Below are 14,662 nucleotides of genomic sequence, written 5' to 3'. Positions count from 1 at the left end.
TTTATTAAAGAGATCATACCTGCTTTATATTTCTTTGGTCAAAAGAAATCTAATATAAAGAAAAAAGACTAATATATAAGATAAATGAGATCTTGATGTGAGCACACAAAAATGGGAAAACTGGAAACCAGATATAAACAGTAATTTCACCTCTATCTTTGCCTGTTGAAAGACACTTGAAAATGACCATTCTCAGATCCAGTCCCTCCTTTAACCAGATCTTATCCATAATCTTTATCATTTGTAAAGCCAACATATCTTGTCGTAGATCTTCACCAACCTTAAAATGAAAAGAAATAAAGGACCACTCTTTTAGAAGTCTTAATAGAGTACACTCTTTAAAAGCTGACAAAAATTCACTTAGAAGTTGTTTTTTAAAAAATAGGCTTTTCTTCAGGATTTTTAACAATTATTCAAAGGGAAATGGAAGAAAGAGAAAAAGAGAGGATAGAAATTCCATTATTTCTTCTATATCATTTATAGGTCTCGGCATATAAGTAGCATAATCTAGATTTGAGCGATTTGACAAATAATGCAAGCAATTACTTGCCTATTTCAATCTCTAATTTCCTATTAATGATTTTTTTAATATGAAAAACATCTTGAAAACTCACAAAAGCCTTCATCTTTGGAGTTACTTCTAAGGAGAAGGGAAAGAAGAATAAGAGGTCCAAAGTGGGCAGAACTTTGAGCAAGACTGACGTGAAAGGCAGAACAAGTAATTTTATTTGCTTTTTATTGCTTATTAATATTTGGTTCTCTCCTGTTAGATGGCTAGAATTTGAAGGTGAAGCTTTGTCTCATCCCTCCTAAATTTTTTTGTTGACAATTATTGTTGATAACTTCAAAATCAATTTTCAAAAATTATTTATTTCTTGGAGCCAGGAAAATCTGTGCATCTCCCCTTGGGTAATCTAAAAATTACTCATGAATATAAGATAGGATCCCTCGTTATGAATGGAAAAACAAGAAAAAACAAAATTGAGTGGACAAAGTGAGATAAAAAAAATTGTGGCTTCACATATGGATGAGGGAGCAGTTACGGATGAGATCTATGTCTAAAGTTCAAGCATTTTTTTCAGACCCAACAAAAATGCATGCCATGAGCCTTTACTAAAAGACCAAGCATTATTTCTATGAGCTTCTCTGATATCACAATGTAAGGTACTTCCTAACCTCTTAAGTATATACTATTTTTGAAAACATAGAGAACCTCCCGAGAAACTAAAATTTCCTGGTCAAAATTATTGATTAATTACTATAATTGGTGTAGTGCAAAGTATTCTGTATCAGAAGTCTGAAGGTTTATGCCCTTATAAAGTTAATTAATTTCTGGGTTTCAGTTTCCTCACCTTTAAATGAGGGTGTTGAACTAGTTGACCTTTAAGTTCTTTTTTAGCTCTAAATTTATGACAATTTACAATAGCTCCTGTAAAGTACTTTGGCATAAGTAAAAAGTATAAAGTACGTAATTTCACTGTAATGTAATATAAAAAACTAATTTAGAAACAGATGACCTAGGTTCAAATCCTAGTTCTTCAACTTACTCTATAACCTTGGCAAAGATCTTTCTTTATCTTCAGGTCCCCTCCTGTGAGGTTTTGATTAAGGGTTTGAACCCGATGGTCTCTAACTCCCCTCTAGTTCTAAAACTACAATCCCCCTTTATGACTTCCTGGGTTGTATAACTACTGTTTATATATTTCTCCAAGGAGGCTCTACCTATGCAGAAGGTCTTCCTCTTACGTTAGCATTTTAAGTACTATCCACTTACTGTTTCTCATCCTTGATATGTGACCATCTCCTCAAGAATTTCTCATATCTTCTGAATATAAATGCACAGAATTCAAAGGAAATTGGATGGCTAATGTTTGGCATCCATCATTCTACTGCTTTGGGCTACTTGTAATTTATGCTCTTACTAAAATGTAGTATTGATGATTTGAAGTTATGTACATCTAATATCTTTTCTTCTTGCCAGAAACAAGTATTATCTCTTGGAATAATTCAAACAAAAGAATACCCAAATGATAGTGAGATTCTCTTAAGTGTTGTTCTTCATAGATAACAATATAAAAGATCAAATTTCTGAAATGGAAAGCCTACTTAATGAAATTGACATGCATAAAACAGATCAATCTAACAATCCATGTGAGAAAAATAGAAGAAAAATACATCTGTTTGATTTGATAATGATGCTCAGTGAGAATGTTGAAAGAAATTCTCCCTGCATTCACAGAAATTTATGATTGTCTCACTCTGTTCTCTAAGTGCAGAGGATGTTTCATCATTTGTTCTCTAGAATTATGGTTGGTCCTTACACTGATTAGAGTTTCTAATTCTTTTTTTTTTTTTTTAAACCCTTAATTTCGGTGTATTGTCTTATAGGTGGAAGAGTGGTAAGGGTGGGCAATGGGGGCCCTAGGGTCACACAGCTGGGAAGTGGCTGAGGCCGGGTTTGAACCTAGGACCTCCTGTCTCTAGGCCTGACTCTCACTCCACTGAGCTACCCAGCTGCCCCCTCTAATTCTTTTTTAAAAATTTTATTTTTTCCAGATTACATCAATACAATAATCATTTTCTGACATTTTTCAATCCATTATTTTTCCCTTCCTCTCAACCCTCCCCATTCCCCAAGATGGCAGGTAATGATGCTGATTGATATAACATGTGTTATTATACAATATATATTTCCATATTCATCACATTGTGAAAGAAGACACATATCACTTATACTAGAGAAAAATTCACGGAGATAATAAAGTTAAGAATGGAATGCTTCAACATGCATTCAGACTACTTCAATTGCTTCTATAGTGGTAAACAGCCTTTTTCAACATGAGTCCCTTGGAGTCGTCCTGCATCTTTGCATTTCTTATAATAGTTAAGTCATTTACAATTGATCATCATACTTTATTGCTGTTACTATGTACAATGTTCTCCTGGTTCTGTTCCCTTACATCATGTTTTCCAGTATATTTTGTGATTATCTTGTCATTTCTTATGCTGTAATAGTATTCCACTAAATCATATAACACAACTTGTTCAGTCATTTCTCAATTGATGGACATCCCTTTAGTTTCCAGTCCTTTGGTACCACAAAAAGAGCTGCTATATATCATTTTCCTTTTTGGTCATATTAGTCAGTCTGAAAGGTGTAAGATGGTACATTGAAGCTGGTTTAATTCTCATTCTTCTAATTAACAGTGATTTGGAGTATTTTTTCCATGACTAAAGATAGCTTTAATTTCTTCATGTAAGAATTGCCTCTTCATATCGACCATTTAGCAATTGGAGAATGCTTTGTAGTCTTATAAATTTGACTCGATTCTCTATATTTGAGAAATGAGGTCTTTGCTGGGGACAACTGCTATAAAATTTTTTTCAGGTTTCTAACTTTTTCAAAGTTTTTTGCCTGTAAAATATTATTGTCACTGTATAATTTATTCCCTTTACTCTGTATCAATTCACACATCTTCCCAGATTTCTCTAAAACCATCCCTCACCATATTTTTAATACTGAAATGGAATTTTATGATATTTATATACCATAATTTGTTAATCCATTCCCTAAATTGATGGATACTCTTTCAGGTTCTCATTCTTTGCTACCTCAAAAAGAGCTAGAAATATCTTTGCATATTCTTGGTTAGAAGTTTGTATTGTTTAGGATTAATTCCTTCCTTAATCTGACTTCCCTTTATATCCCCCTTTTTCTTTCCTCTCCTTTTTCTATTAAATGAATCTCTGTATCCAACTCCTTCCCTTCACCAATTCAAATGAGTGAGGCTCAAGAGCTAGCTGTTCTCTGCAACTTCTTTTGTTTGTACAAATGTATACACTAGTTTCCCTTAATTATGGCAAGATAATTTCCCCTAAATCTCACCCCCCACTCAAAGTATTTCTCTTCCTCTCTCACTCCACTCTTTTCTTAAGGTGATAAAGACATACTAGAACCAATCCCAGGCTATGTCTCATTATGACCTTCTATGACCCCCTGATGATGACAAGAGTTCAGAGTAGACATATGCATCACATATTTGAATGTAAGCAGTCTATTCTTAGAGTTCAATATTTTATTGTTCATTAGTGTTTATCTTCTAGTGTTGCTCTTAATTCAGGTGTTTGCAAAGAGTCTCTGCATCTCTGGTCTTTTCATTAGGTGTGTTTGGAAGTCACCCTCTCTGCCTGCAATAGCACTACACTGAATGTTGCTGGGTGGAATTTTTCTTGGCTGTAAGCCCAGATCTTTTGCCTTCTGGAATACAGATCCAAGCTCTCCACTCCATCATGTGTGACTGACAGTGGCTCCTCAGTACTTGAATTCTTTCCTACTTGGCTGCTTATGCTATTTTTTCTTTGATCTAGAAGCTGTGGATTTTGGCAAAAATATTCCTGAGTTTTATTTGGAGATTCTTTCATGAAGTTACTGGTAGATTCTATTTCTACTTCTTTGTCCTCTCATTCTGAGAGATCTGGGCAGTTTTCTTTTAAGATTTCTTGAATTATGATGTATTGGAGCCATTATCATTTGGGTTTGTGTCTTTAGCTCCCTACCATCAGTCTAGCTCTTCCTATTGGATTCTTTTTTTTTGTTTGTTTGTCCATTCTTTCAGAATACTCTTTAACTTTAAACTTGATAGCAGGGCTGAATTCTGTGCATTTCTGGAGGAAAAGTTTGGCATTGTTCTCTTAATCATTTCTTTGGATACTGAGTTTTATGTTATTCCAAGATGTCAGAGCAACTTGAATTGAGGAACTATAAGCTTTCAGTGGTCTGATTTAAAGCACAATCTGACTGCTGCCTCTGTGGTCTGAATTCTACAAATTCCTGACTTGGGTTTGAATCTGAACAACAGTAAATGCTCCTGTTCTCAGCCCCTATTAGTCACATGGGAAGTGCCGTTGTTTTAAAATGCCAGAACAAGCCTTTGGATCTTGGATTTCTGCCCTAGTTATTCCTAGGCAGGATCAGATGTAGCTAGATGCTGGAACTGAGTCCCTACTCTACTCCTGAGGCATGAGCTACACAACTTCTGATTACTTTTAAACCTTTTTCAGTACACAAACTAAGGTCTGCAATTGTTCATTATCCTGAAATGCCATTCCTGGATACAGTTTCCTTCCTTAGTCCTTCCTGGATCAGTGCCTTTGAACTAAGCAATTGATGGCAAAGCTGACATTTGGTTCCTCTTCCTATACCCTGACATATTCGCTATAAGTCTAAGATCTTGTAATGACTGGGCACAAAACAAAGCCTCTTCCGGGATGCTTGGAGTGCTCCACAAAGTTCCATGCCCATCCCTTTCTCCAGTGTTTGCAAACCTCCTTGCCTATTTCCTACTGCCAACTTGGGCTGGAAAAATGACTCAGTGTGAATTCTCCTTCTATTTCCCCATCAAAATTTAGTCTGGATGCATTTTCTGGATCTATATCAAGTTGGTTGGGGTGGGAGGCAGGGAAAGAGTGCTTAGCTCTACTTCTTACTACTGCACCATATTAAGTATAAGTACTTCTGGCTTGAGCTTTACGTGATATTTATTATATTTAGGTAAAACTCAGAAGAAAATATTCAGAAAATAAAGTATTTTGTTAGAATGTATAAGCAATGAGATTATATAGTCTTTTTCTCTCACAGTCAGTAATGGGGCCATAAAGAAGCAGTCTTCTACAGAAAATCTGCAAAAATCTGACTTTTCCTTTGTATGTTTCTACCTAGGTGTATAATCATACCACAAGGCATGAATAGCCTTTTTTTCATAAAGATTTAAGATAAAGTAAATTGGTACTTACTATTGAATTCTTAGTGCATTCCCTGAGGCAACACTCTCCAAAAAAACCAACCTATTTAATAATCATTTCCACTCTTCTGGAATATTCCTGCCTTTGAGATAGCTTGGCAATTAATTTCTGAGCATACATTTTAAAATGTATGATTGACAGCACCTATTTGTTCTGCTGATATTTAATAAAGACTAATATATACAGGATAAAATTATGGCCATTTTGCAACTTTTTGTAGTTATATATACAGAGAAAAAGAAAAAAGGGAAAGAGATTTGATCTATTTTTCTCCTCAATGGATTAACATAGCTGAAAGCTTTTTTTTCAAAGAAGGTCAATTCACTTTATTAAATTGTATACTTCTTAAAAATTCAAGACTGCAAAGAAATTTTAAAATTATCATTTTAAATATTAAAGAAAATGTGTTTGAAGAAAGCATATGTTAGAAAACATGTTCTATCATTTAAAATTGTCTTATTAATGTTACTACCTAATCTCTTGATTAAAAAATCAATCAGAAGGCCACTGGGTGGCTCGGTGGATTGAGAGCCAGACCTAGAGATGGGAGGTCCTAGGTTCAAATCTGGCGTCAGCCACTTCCTAGCTGTGTGACCCTGGGCAAGTCATTTGACCCCCATTGCCTAGTCCTTACCACTCTTCTGTCTTGGAGCCAATACACAATATTGACTCGAAGATGGAAGGTAAGGGTTTAAAAAAAAATTAATCAAAGATATTATCATATGGTGATGCATCTTACAACTACCTTCCTTTTTTATTACTAGCCAGAACTAGGTCTTATTTAAAAGTCATAAGGATTGACTAGTGTCTTCTTTCAATTAGTTGCTAGTGTGTCTACTTGCTTACCTTTCTACTTCCTTCATTAGTACTTCTGTCTATCAGGATGGGCATTATGAGTTCAATGATATAAAGATGTATGCGAGAAAAAAATGGTCTTCCTTTTCAACAGACACCAACCAAGCCTATTCCTTTAATGCTTTTGTTCTTCACTAGACAGTAGACTATCTGGGTTACTCATGAATCTTTCTTAAACCTGTAAAAATTCTAGCAGAGGCAACACTGTGGCTTCTATTGTCCTTTCTGGTTATCTGGAACTTTGTTAAGGTTCTGGGACATGTAATTTCAACCCCAGAGTTATCTTATACTTTTCTGTATGCTGTGCTTTCTAGAGGGAGGTTCTAGATTTAGTTATTCTGCAAAAAATTCAATTTCTTTTTTAATGAAAATCATCAAATTACTACTTATGATACTACTTTAGCTTAATACATTCTATTTTAGTGATAAAAACTAATTCATAAATACTCTCAGTGATGGTTTATGGCTTAGTTTCCTTTTGTCTTCATAACAGGGTTGCAACCTAGAGCATACCCTGAAGGATAGCCAAGATCTGGGAAGTTCAATTCATTTATTTTCCTCTTGTTATAATTGGGTCTATGAATAACAAGAAGGCTTAGTCAAATAGTGAACATATGACATAGACAAAAGTAGCTTATAATGCAGGTAGATTCCAAAGGTTGCAACTAAAAGTTATTTTGCTCTGCATTATAAACTTAAAGAATAACTAAGAAGAAAAAAGTATAAATGAGGCTAATGAACTCATGATACACTAAATGAACTATATTTAAGACAAGGTTAGGAAAACAAAACTAGGAAAGTTAAATACCCTCATTTCTTCATTTTTCTCCTAGAAAGGAAAAAATCTCACCTTAAACATGACATTGATTTCCTCTCCTAAAGGATCAGCATTCACCATAGTGACTTTCAGGGGAACTGCATTAGAACTGAAGAAGGAACATGTCTGCAAAAATAATGTGGATAGGAAGATTAACATAGGAATGCATATAACATTGCATTAGGCATTTTCCATTTACTTAGGCCTTTAAATTCTGAACTAAGAAATGAAATATTTTGACAATAAATAGAAACTGATTAATTTCATATATATATACATACACACACGTGTGTGTGTGTGTGTTGCTCTCTTTAATGAAAGCAAAAGTTCTGAAACAAGTGCATCTTAAAGTACACTTTAATGGATTCATGGTTTAATTTGCTCTTTTTCTCATGGATAACTTGATATTCACTCATTTTCAAAATGTATCAATACCAGAGTTGGTTTTCAATGACTTTAAATGATCCATTCAATTTCGGCAGGGTCTATATGGTCCATCTCAAATAGATATGCCTAAACACGTACAGGCATTTTTCTATATCTGGATTAAAATAGTTATCCATGCAATTATCATCATCATCCCTTTACCTGTCTGCTGCCTTCTTTGTACTAGCTGTTTAAAAATGTGATGCCAGGAACAATGAGGTGGCTCAGTGAATAGAAAGTCATGTCTGGGGACACAAGAGGCCAGACAAATGTGGCCTCAGTCACTTTCTAACTATGTGACTCTTGGAAAGTCATTTAACCTCAAATGCCTAGCCCATGTTGTTGTTCTGCATACTCAGTATTGATTCTAAGATGGATAAGTAAGGTTTGTTTGCTTTTTAAAATGAAAAAAGAAAAGAAATATGATGATAATATAAATATATATTATATCATATGATTTGGGATGCAGACTCTAAACAACCACCCCAGTAAAATATCAATAATATGGAAATAGGTCTTGATCAGTGACACATGTAAAACCCAGGGGAAATATGTGTTGGCTATGGGGGTTGGTTGGGGGCAGGGTGGAGGGCTAGAACATGAATTATGTAACCATGGAAAAATTTCCTAAAAAACAAACAAATAAATAAATAATGTATATATTATATTGTACCTTAACATTCAGTTCTTTTGCCACAAGACTTGGATTGAGAGGGAGACGACATTTATTTTGTAAGAAAAATGACTGTACACGTTCCATGCTTCTTTGGAGGACAACCTATGTAAAAGATGCACATCTAAATGTATGTGAAATAGTCAGATTGATTCTGTATCATTTCCTAATTGATACTATCTGAAAATTATTGACTTTGTCCTATAAAGCTTAAGTCATGATTCTTTGCCTCTGAATTTAGTTTCGAAATCCAGTTTTCTTATTAATCATTATTATATTCTAGTGTCAAGGAAATCTCTCATTCTCTCTCTCAACTTTGACAGGACTGAATTCAAGATGTCAAGAAGACTCAGATCTAAGCCATATGGGAAGCAGTTGAAAGAGGTGGCGAGTTAAGACTAGAAAAGGAAGACTTGGGGAGAGATATGATCACAATCTTGAAATATTTTAATGATTCTAATAGAAGCTTTTTCCTATTCTGTTTGGCACTAGAAATAGGTAGAACTGAAGCTAGTGGCTTAGAGTTATAGTGCAACAGTTTTAATCTCAATAAAAGTAAGAAATTCTAAAGATTAGAGCTTTAAAAGAAGGGGTTCATTAGGGAGTACAGAGCTTTCTATAACTAAAGATCTTCAAGGAGAGGTTAGATAATTACTTGCCTAAATGTGTTAGAGAAGATTCATGCTCCAAAGTTCTGAATCATCATTCACTACGCCTAGCTAGTTAACATTTACATATTGTTTACTATGTACCAGATACTGTGTTAAGCACTTGACAATTATTATCTCATCTGATCTCCAAAATAGCCTCAGGAGGGAGGTGCTATTAGTCACATTTTATAGATGAGAAAACAGAGGCAGAGATTAAGTGATCTGTCCGTCCAGTCAGACAACTGACAAGTGTATGAGGTTGTATTAGTGTAAATTATTTTTCCTTGTAAGTGCAATACAATTTTTTTCTTTCTCATTTTTATACTTGAAAACATTGTAATTTTAATTTTCTGATTGCTTTTCCTTTTAATTTTTTTAATAGAGTAATTGATTCTTTTTCCCTTTTTCTCATTTTGTACTGAAAGTACATATAATCAGTGTTAATCTTTTTTTAATTTTACAATAAGTTTTATATGTATGTATATATGTGTATATATGTGTGTATATATATATATATTTGCTATAATATTAATGCCCAAAAAGTGGTAGACTATGGTAACCTGCCAATTGTTGGTAAATATTATGGGACTGTGATTAATGTCTCTCTGTCTGATTCCAGGAAGAGGGACCAAAAAGAGCCACAAGGTCATGGAGCCCAACTGAGAATCTGCAAAGTGTGCCAAGGAGCAAAAGGTCATGCAGACCATGGATTGAAGAAGTTCTATGCCAATAGTGAAGGGCTTGAAACTAGTGTTTGAGGTTCAGGGATGCAGTTTTTCTAACATGTTAAGAGGCCAGACTTCCCCAGAGCTTCATTTCCTAGCTGAGCACCTAAGATTGGCTATCATTATGGCTCATCCCTGAGAAGGTGCAGGCAAGTCAGACCAGGGAAAGACATTTCCCTTGTACACATATTTGGTCCTGTTATTTCTCTTATATAAAAAATGGCAACTTTCTATAGTCCTGGATCCTGAATCAGTAATTGCAAACTGCTCAAATCACTTTAATTGGGCCTTGTTTTTTCCTTACATTTTTTGCACATAAGACTTTGACATTTTACATTTTATTCACAAGTTTTTTTTTCTCTTTTATTTGGATTTTATTATTTTTTTTCTTCTTTTGCCAATTGATTTTACACAACCCCAAAAACTCAGCCATGTATCCTTGGCTAATCTGGGTATTGGCCTTAACCCTTTTCAGGGGAGAATGTATTATTGATTCTCCTCGGGGGGGTGTGTAAGTTTTATAATCATAATGTCTGTATTACAATCTATAGTGTAAAATTTTAACTCTTTTGAGAGTAATCTCAGGGGGGAATGTATAATTCTCCTCAGAGTAGAATGTGTGTTTTATAATCTATAATGTAAAGTTTAAATTCTTTGAGAGTAATTCTAGGATAAGAAATTTGCCATCTCCCCAGAATCCAGACAATGAACTTGTTTGGAGAAGGCACCATGAAGATGCCTGAAGAGCCTTCACTACTGNGGTGGTGTAAGTTTTATAATCATAATGTCTGTATTATAATCTATAATGTAAAGTTTAAATTCTTTTGAGAGTAATTTCAGGATAAGAAATTTGCCATCTCCCCAGAAACTAGACAACAAACCTGTTTGGAGAAGGTACCATGAAGATGCCTAAAGAGCCTTCAATGAATGGATCATGAAGATCCAAATTGAACTTTGGGGTACAGTTGATTGAACTATGGGGAGTTGAATACATTTGTTTTGAATGTACACTCTTATGCCAAAGGGGACTGGTCCCTAATTGGCTTTATCGATGCGGCTAGCAATCACTGGATCGTTGTTTTTCTCCTCTTTTCTTTTATCCCCAAATTCCTGTAATTTAAAAGGTTGAATCTGAATTCAGGTCTTCTTGACCCTAGACCCAGGGCTCTATGAATTCTGGTGTAGCTGGTTTTTCCCAGTTCTCTTCTTTTCCCATTTGGTTGTGCTTTCTCTTTGTTGCAGATACTTTATATAAATAGATATATTCTGTATTTACTAATCTGTTTTGTAATTCCTCAAGTAAAATGTAATCACTTCAATGGTAGAAGCTATTTAATTTTTAAAAATATTTGTATTCCTAGCATCTTGCATATAAGTCATTTAATATAAATTTGCTGAATTAGATTTAATTGAGTTCAAATTGTGAGAGGTCTAGACTACTATCCTATCTTGGCATCTTCCCATAACACACAAGAATGAAATCTTCAGGCACAGAAAGCACCAGTAAAACTACAACGTTCACAGACAAACGTACATGTACAGGCACATACCTGTCGAGATGACCCACTGGCCTGTCGGACCTTCTCTGCCACTCCTCCTAAAAGCTGTACAAGTTTCGTCTGCTTTAAGAGCTCTTCTCTTAGACCCCTTCCTCCAGTTGACAGGAAAGCCCCAAGAATATGCTCATATCGAACCCCGAACTGTGCATCATGCAGGGCATCTTTCAGCAGCCTATTAAAGCAAGTTCTACATCAAATCATCTTGAGAACTATGAATTTTCAAAACTCAATTTAAGGAGATATATTTTTCATATTCAGAATTTTTAAATCTTTTAATAACCCAGTTATCCAACCATACTGCATTGAAAAACTTTTAACAATTATTTCAGTATTATAATAGATCATACATTTCTATAATTTAATTTTCTGTTTTAATGTAGAAAACCACAATAGCACTTTTGGTCTATTCCTTCAATACAAGCTTTTGTATTTATAGTAAATTGAAACTAAAAACAGTGTTCAGGCTTGCAAGATAAATTCTCTGATGTAACATTAGCTTGAGCTTAAAAAAAAAATCAAAGTTTGTGAAATTCAATTCTTACCAATATAAGTAGTGTGCTATCCGAATATTTCCCAATGCTCGGGACAAGAGAAATCTCACTAATGAATTATCCAAGTAAATTTCATACTTTAAAGCCTGTAGGGAAAGGAAAAGATCTAGTAAAAATTATCTTTATTTGCCAATAAAGAATAGAGACAAGAAATAGAACTGTGATTTTACTGGTATATAGAATTCTCAAATAACAAATGCCCTCTCTCAATGAAGGTTAAGCTCTTCTCTGGAAGTTATAATCTTAGAGAGTTGCTTAGAGCCCAAGGATAAGGGAACATGCTCAGTCACACATGTAGTTTATGTCAGAAGCAGGACTTAGATTCAGGTCTTCCTTGCTCCATGGCTACCTTTCTATCCACTATGCATAATGATTCTTACAGGAAGGAAGAAAGGAAACAAGCAATTATTACATTCCTACTGTGTGCCAGGCACTGTGAAACTCAGAAGAAGCACTAAAGCCCTTAAGAAATGCTGTCTATTATCCCATTATAAAAAGTGAGAAAAATATAACTAAGCTCACTTGAACAAACTGTGGGAGAAAATCGGCTAGCTCATCATCACTAATTGTCTCTATCCAGTTCACAGCCAAGGATCTTACTTCCTGATCAGCAAATCTGGAGAAATATAAAAGAATATATTAGGCTTCAATTTATTGCTGGAATATATATGAACACATTTTGTATTCATATAGTATATTATATGTAGAGAAATATATGTTCCTTTTCTGGAAGGAAATGTTATCACATCATATAGATTTGATTTAATTAAAATGTTAGCATTCCTACATATAATTTAAGCTTGTATTATCAAATAGTTTTTCCAAAACATAGAAATTCACATAAATTTTCCATTAAGGTTATATGTAAAAAAACCTGAAAATATTTTACAAATAGCTCTGCTATTGCAGAATCTCCAATATAAATTTCCTTTGAGAAATTCTTTTAACAGGAGGGTAATATAAATGTTATTCAAAAATATTCTTATAGTTGAACTTACTTTGAATCTAGCAGTTCCAGGGCATTCAGTGGAGGCAATGGTGGCCACTGCTGAAGTAATGAGTATGTTTTAGAAAGATTTGCCCATTTCCAGTTTGGGGCACTTGCTAGTATTTTTGGAAGACAGTTTGGGTGAGTAAGGCAATAATAACGCTTCTCCCACAAAAAGGCTTTATCTTCTTTAGAAAGTCTATAAATATAATAAAATCAGATTCTCAGTTTTATAATAGAGACATGCATCTCAGAGATTACATAATAGAAAGAAATAACTCTAGAGAAGCCACCTCGTGACTGAAATGCTGCCCTAACTATGGTGTGAGGAAGGGACACTGAGTTTAGTGTCAGAGAACCTAGATCTCAGTTCTGCCTCTGACTCCAGACGTATCCTTACATCTAAAATTTAGGGCTAATACTGAAATATGCTAGTTTATCAGGAGTAAATGTAAAAATAAACAAAATACTCTGTAGGTCTTAAAATACTATAGAAATATGACAATAACAAACAGGAGTGGCAAAAAAACAACAATTTGCCATAAATGAGAGCAAAGTAATATGACTTCATGGAAAGTCTTGCTTATGAAAACAATTTTAAAGAAATGGAGTTTTATCACATTCAAGTACAGAAAGTACTATTTTGGTTGAAGAAAGAAATCATCATAGCATTTTATGAGAACACTAGACTTGGTGATGGCTGAGCTCTGGCTCTGAATTCTATTTCTACTAATTATGCCCTAAGTGAGATGGGGCAAGTCTCTTCACTTCCAGAAACCAGATTCCTGTAAAATAAGAGAATGGGAATTGATCATTTCTAAGGACCCTGCCAACTCTAGTACTATAAAAACTATCCCAGTAGACTATAAAATGTACTTGAAATCAATTATTAATCCATCAAGTCAACTAAATATTTTCTTTTCCTTATAATATTCATTTGCTTAGTAAAATATCCATCTCTTCTACTGCTGCTCATAAATAGGATAAAGGTAATACAAATAAAACAATAAGCACCCAATATGTCTCAAGTATTGGGGACATAATGACAAAAATAAAGCAATCCTAGACCTGTAGGCACACGTACACATGTACACACATGAAAGACAAATGAAAAATCAAACACTAAGTAATTCTGGAGAAGGCAATACTTTTTCATTTGACCACCAAGTTCATCCATCATTAAATTGAAATTGTTTTCTCCAAAATAACCAATTGATAAATATGATAGATGGTCTTTTCTCAGTTCTTTTGCTTTTCAACTTATTTACTGCTTTTGATCACTCTCTCCCTCACGGTTTGTATGCCATTGTGTTCTCCTGAATTCCTATCTATCTAAACAAATCTTCCCACTCTCTTTTGCTGGCTCATTCATTATCCTACCTGTGAGTGTTCCACAATGTTCTAGGTTACTACATTAGCTCCTTTGGTGTGAACAATCTTTTCTATGCAGATCTTTATGCAGATAATTCTCTCAGACCTTTTAATATAGACCTAACTTCTCTCCTGACCTTGAGTCTTTTATTTCCAAAAGTCTATTAAACATATCAAACTCAATACGTTTGAAATTGAATTCATTATCTTTTCTTCCAAGCTCTCCCCATCTTCCCAGATTCTCT

General features: G+C 34.3%; 1 protein-coding gene across 3 annotated transcripts in view; it reads right to left on the bottom strand.

Moving 5' to 3' along the window:
* The window catches only part of PIK3C2A (phosphatidylinositol-4-phosphate 3-kinase catalytic subunit type 2 alpha), a 102,715-nt gene that overhangs the window by 33,027 nt on the left and 55,026 nt on the right, over positions 1 to 14,662 (bottom strand). For all 3 annotated transcript variants that reach the window (XM_044682113.1, XM_044682115.1, XM_044682114.1), the window contains 7 exons: positions 13,057 to 13,245; positions 12,581 to 12,674; positions 12,050 to 12,144; positions 11,499 to 11,679; positions 8,574 to 8,678; positions 7,508 to 7,600; positions 151 to 280 (listed from right to left, as the gene is read on the bottom strand). In XM_044682113.1, the coding sequence (XP_044538048.1) occupies positions 151 to 280; positions 7,508 to 7,600; positions 8,574 to 8,678; positions 11,499 to 11,679; positions 12,050 to 12,144; positions 12,581 to 12,674; positions 13,057 to 13,245 (887 nt within the window). The remainder of the gene's footprint in view (positions 1 to 150; positions 281 to 7,507; positions 7,601 to 8,573; positions 8,679 to 11,498; positions 11,680 to 12,049; positions 12,145 to 12,580; positions 12,675 to 13,056; positions 13,246 to 14,662) is intronic.

This window comes from Gracilinanus agilis, chromosome 6, assembly GCF_016433145.1.
Source record: "Gracilinanus agilis isolate LMUSP501 chromosome 6, AgileGrace, whole genome shotgun sequence".
Classification (NCBI taxonomy): domain Eukaryota; kingdom Metazoa; phylum Chordata; class Mammalia; order Didelphimorphia; family Didelphidae; genus Gracilinanus; species Gracilinanus agilis.
Note: the sequence above shows the minus strand (reverse complement) of the source record. Positions and strands in the feature narration are given on the sequence as shown.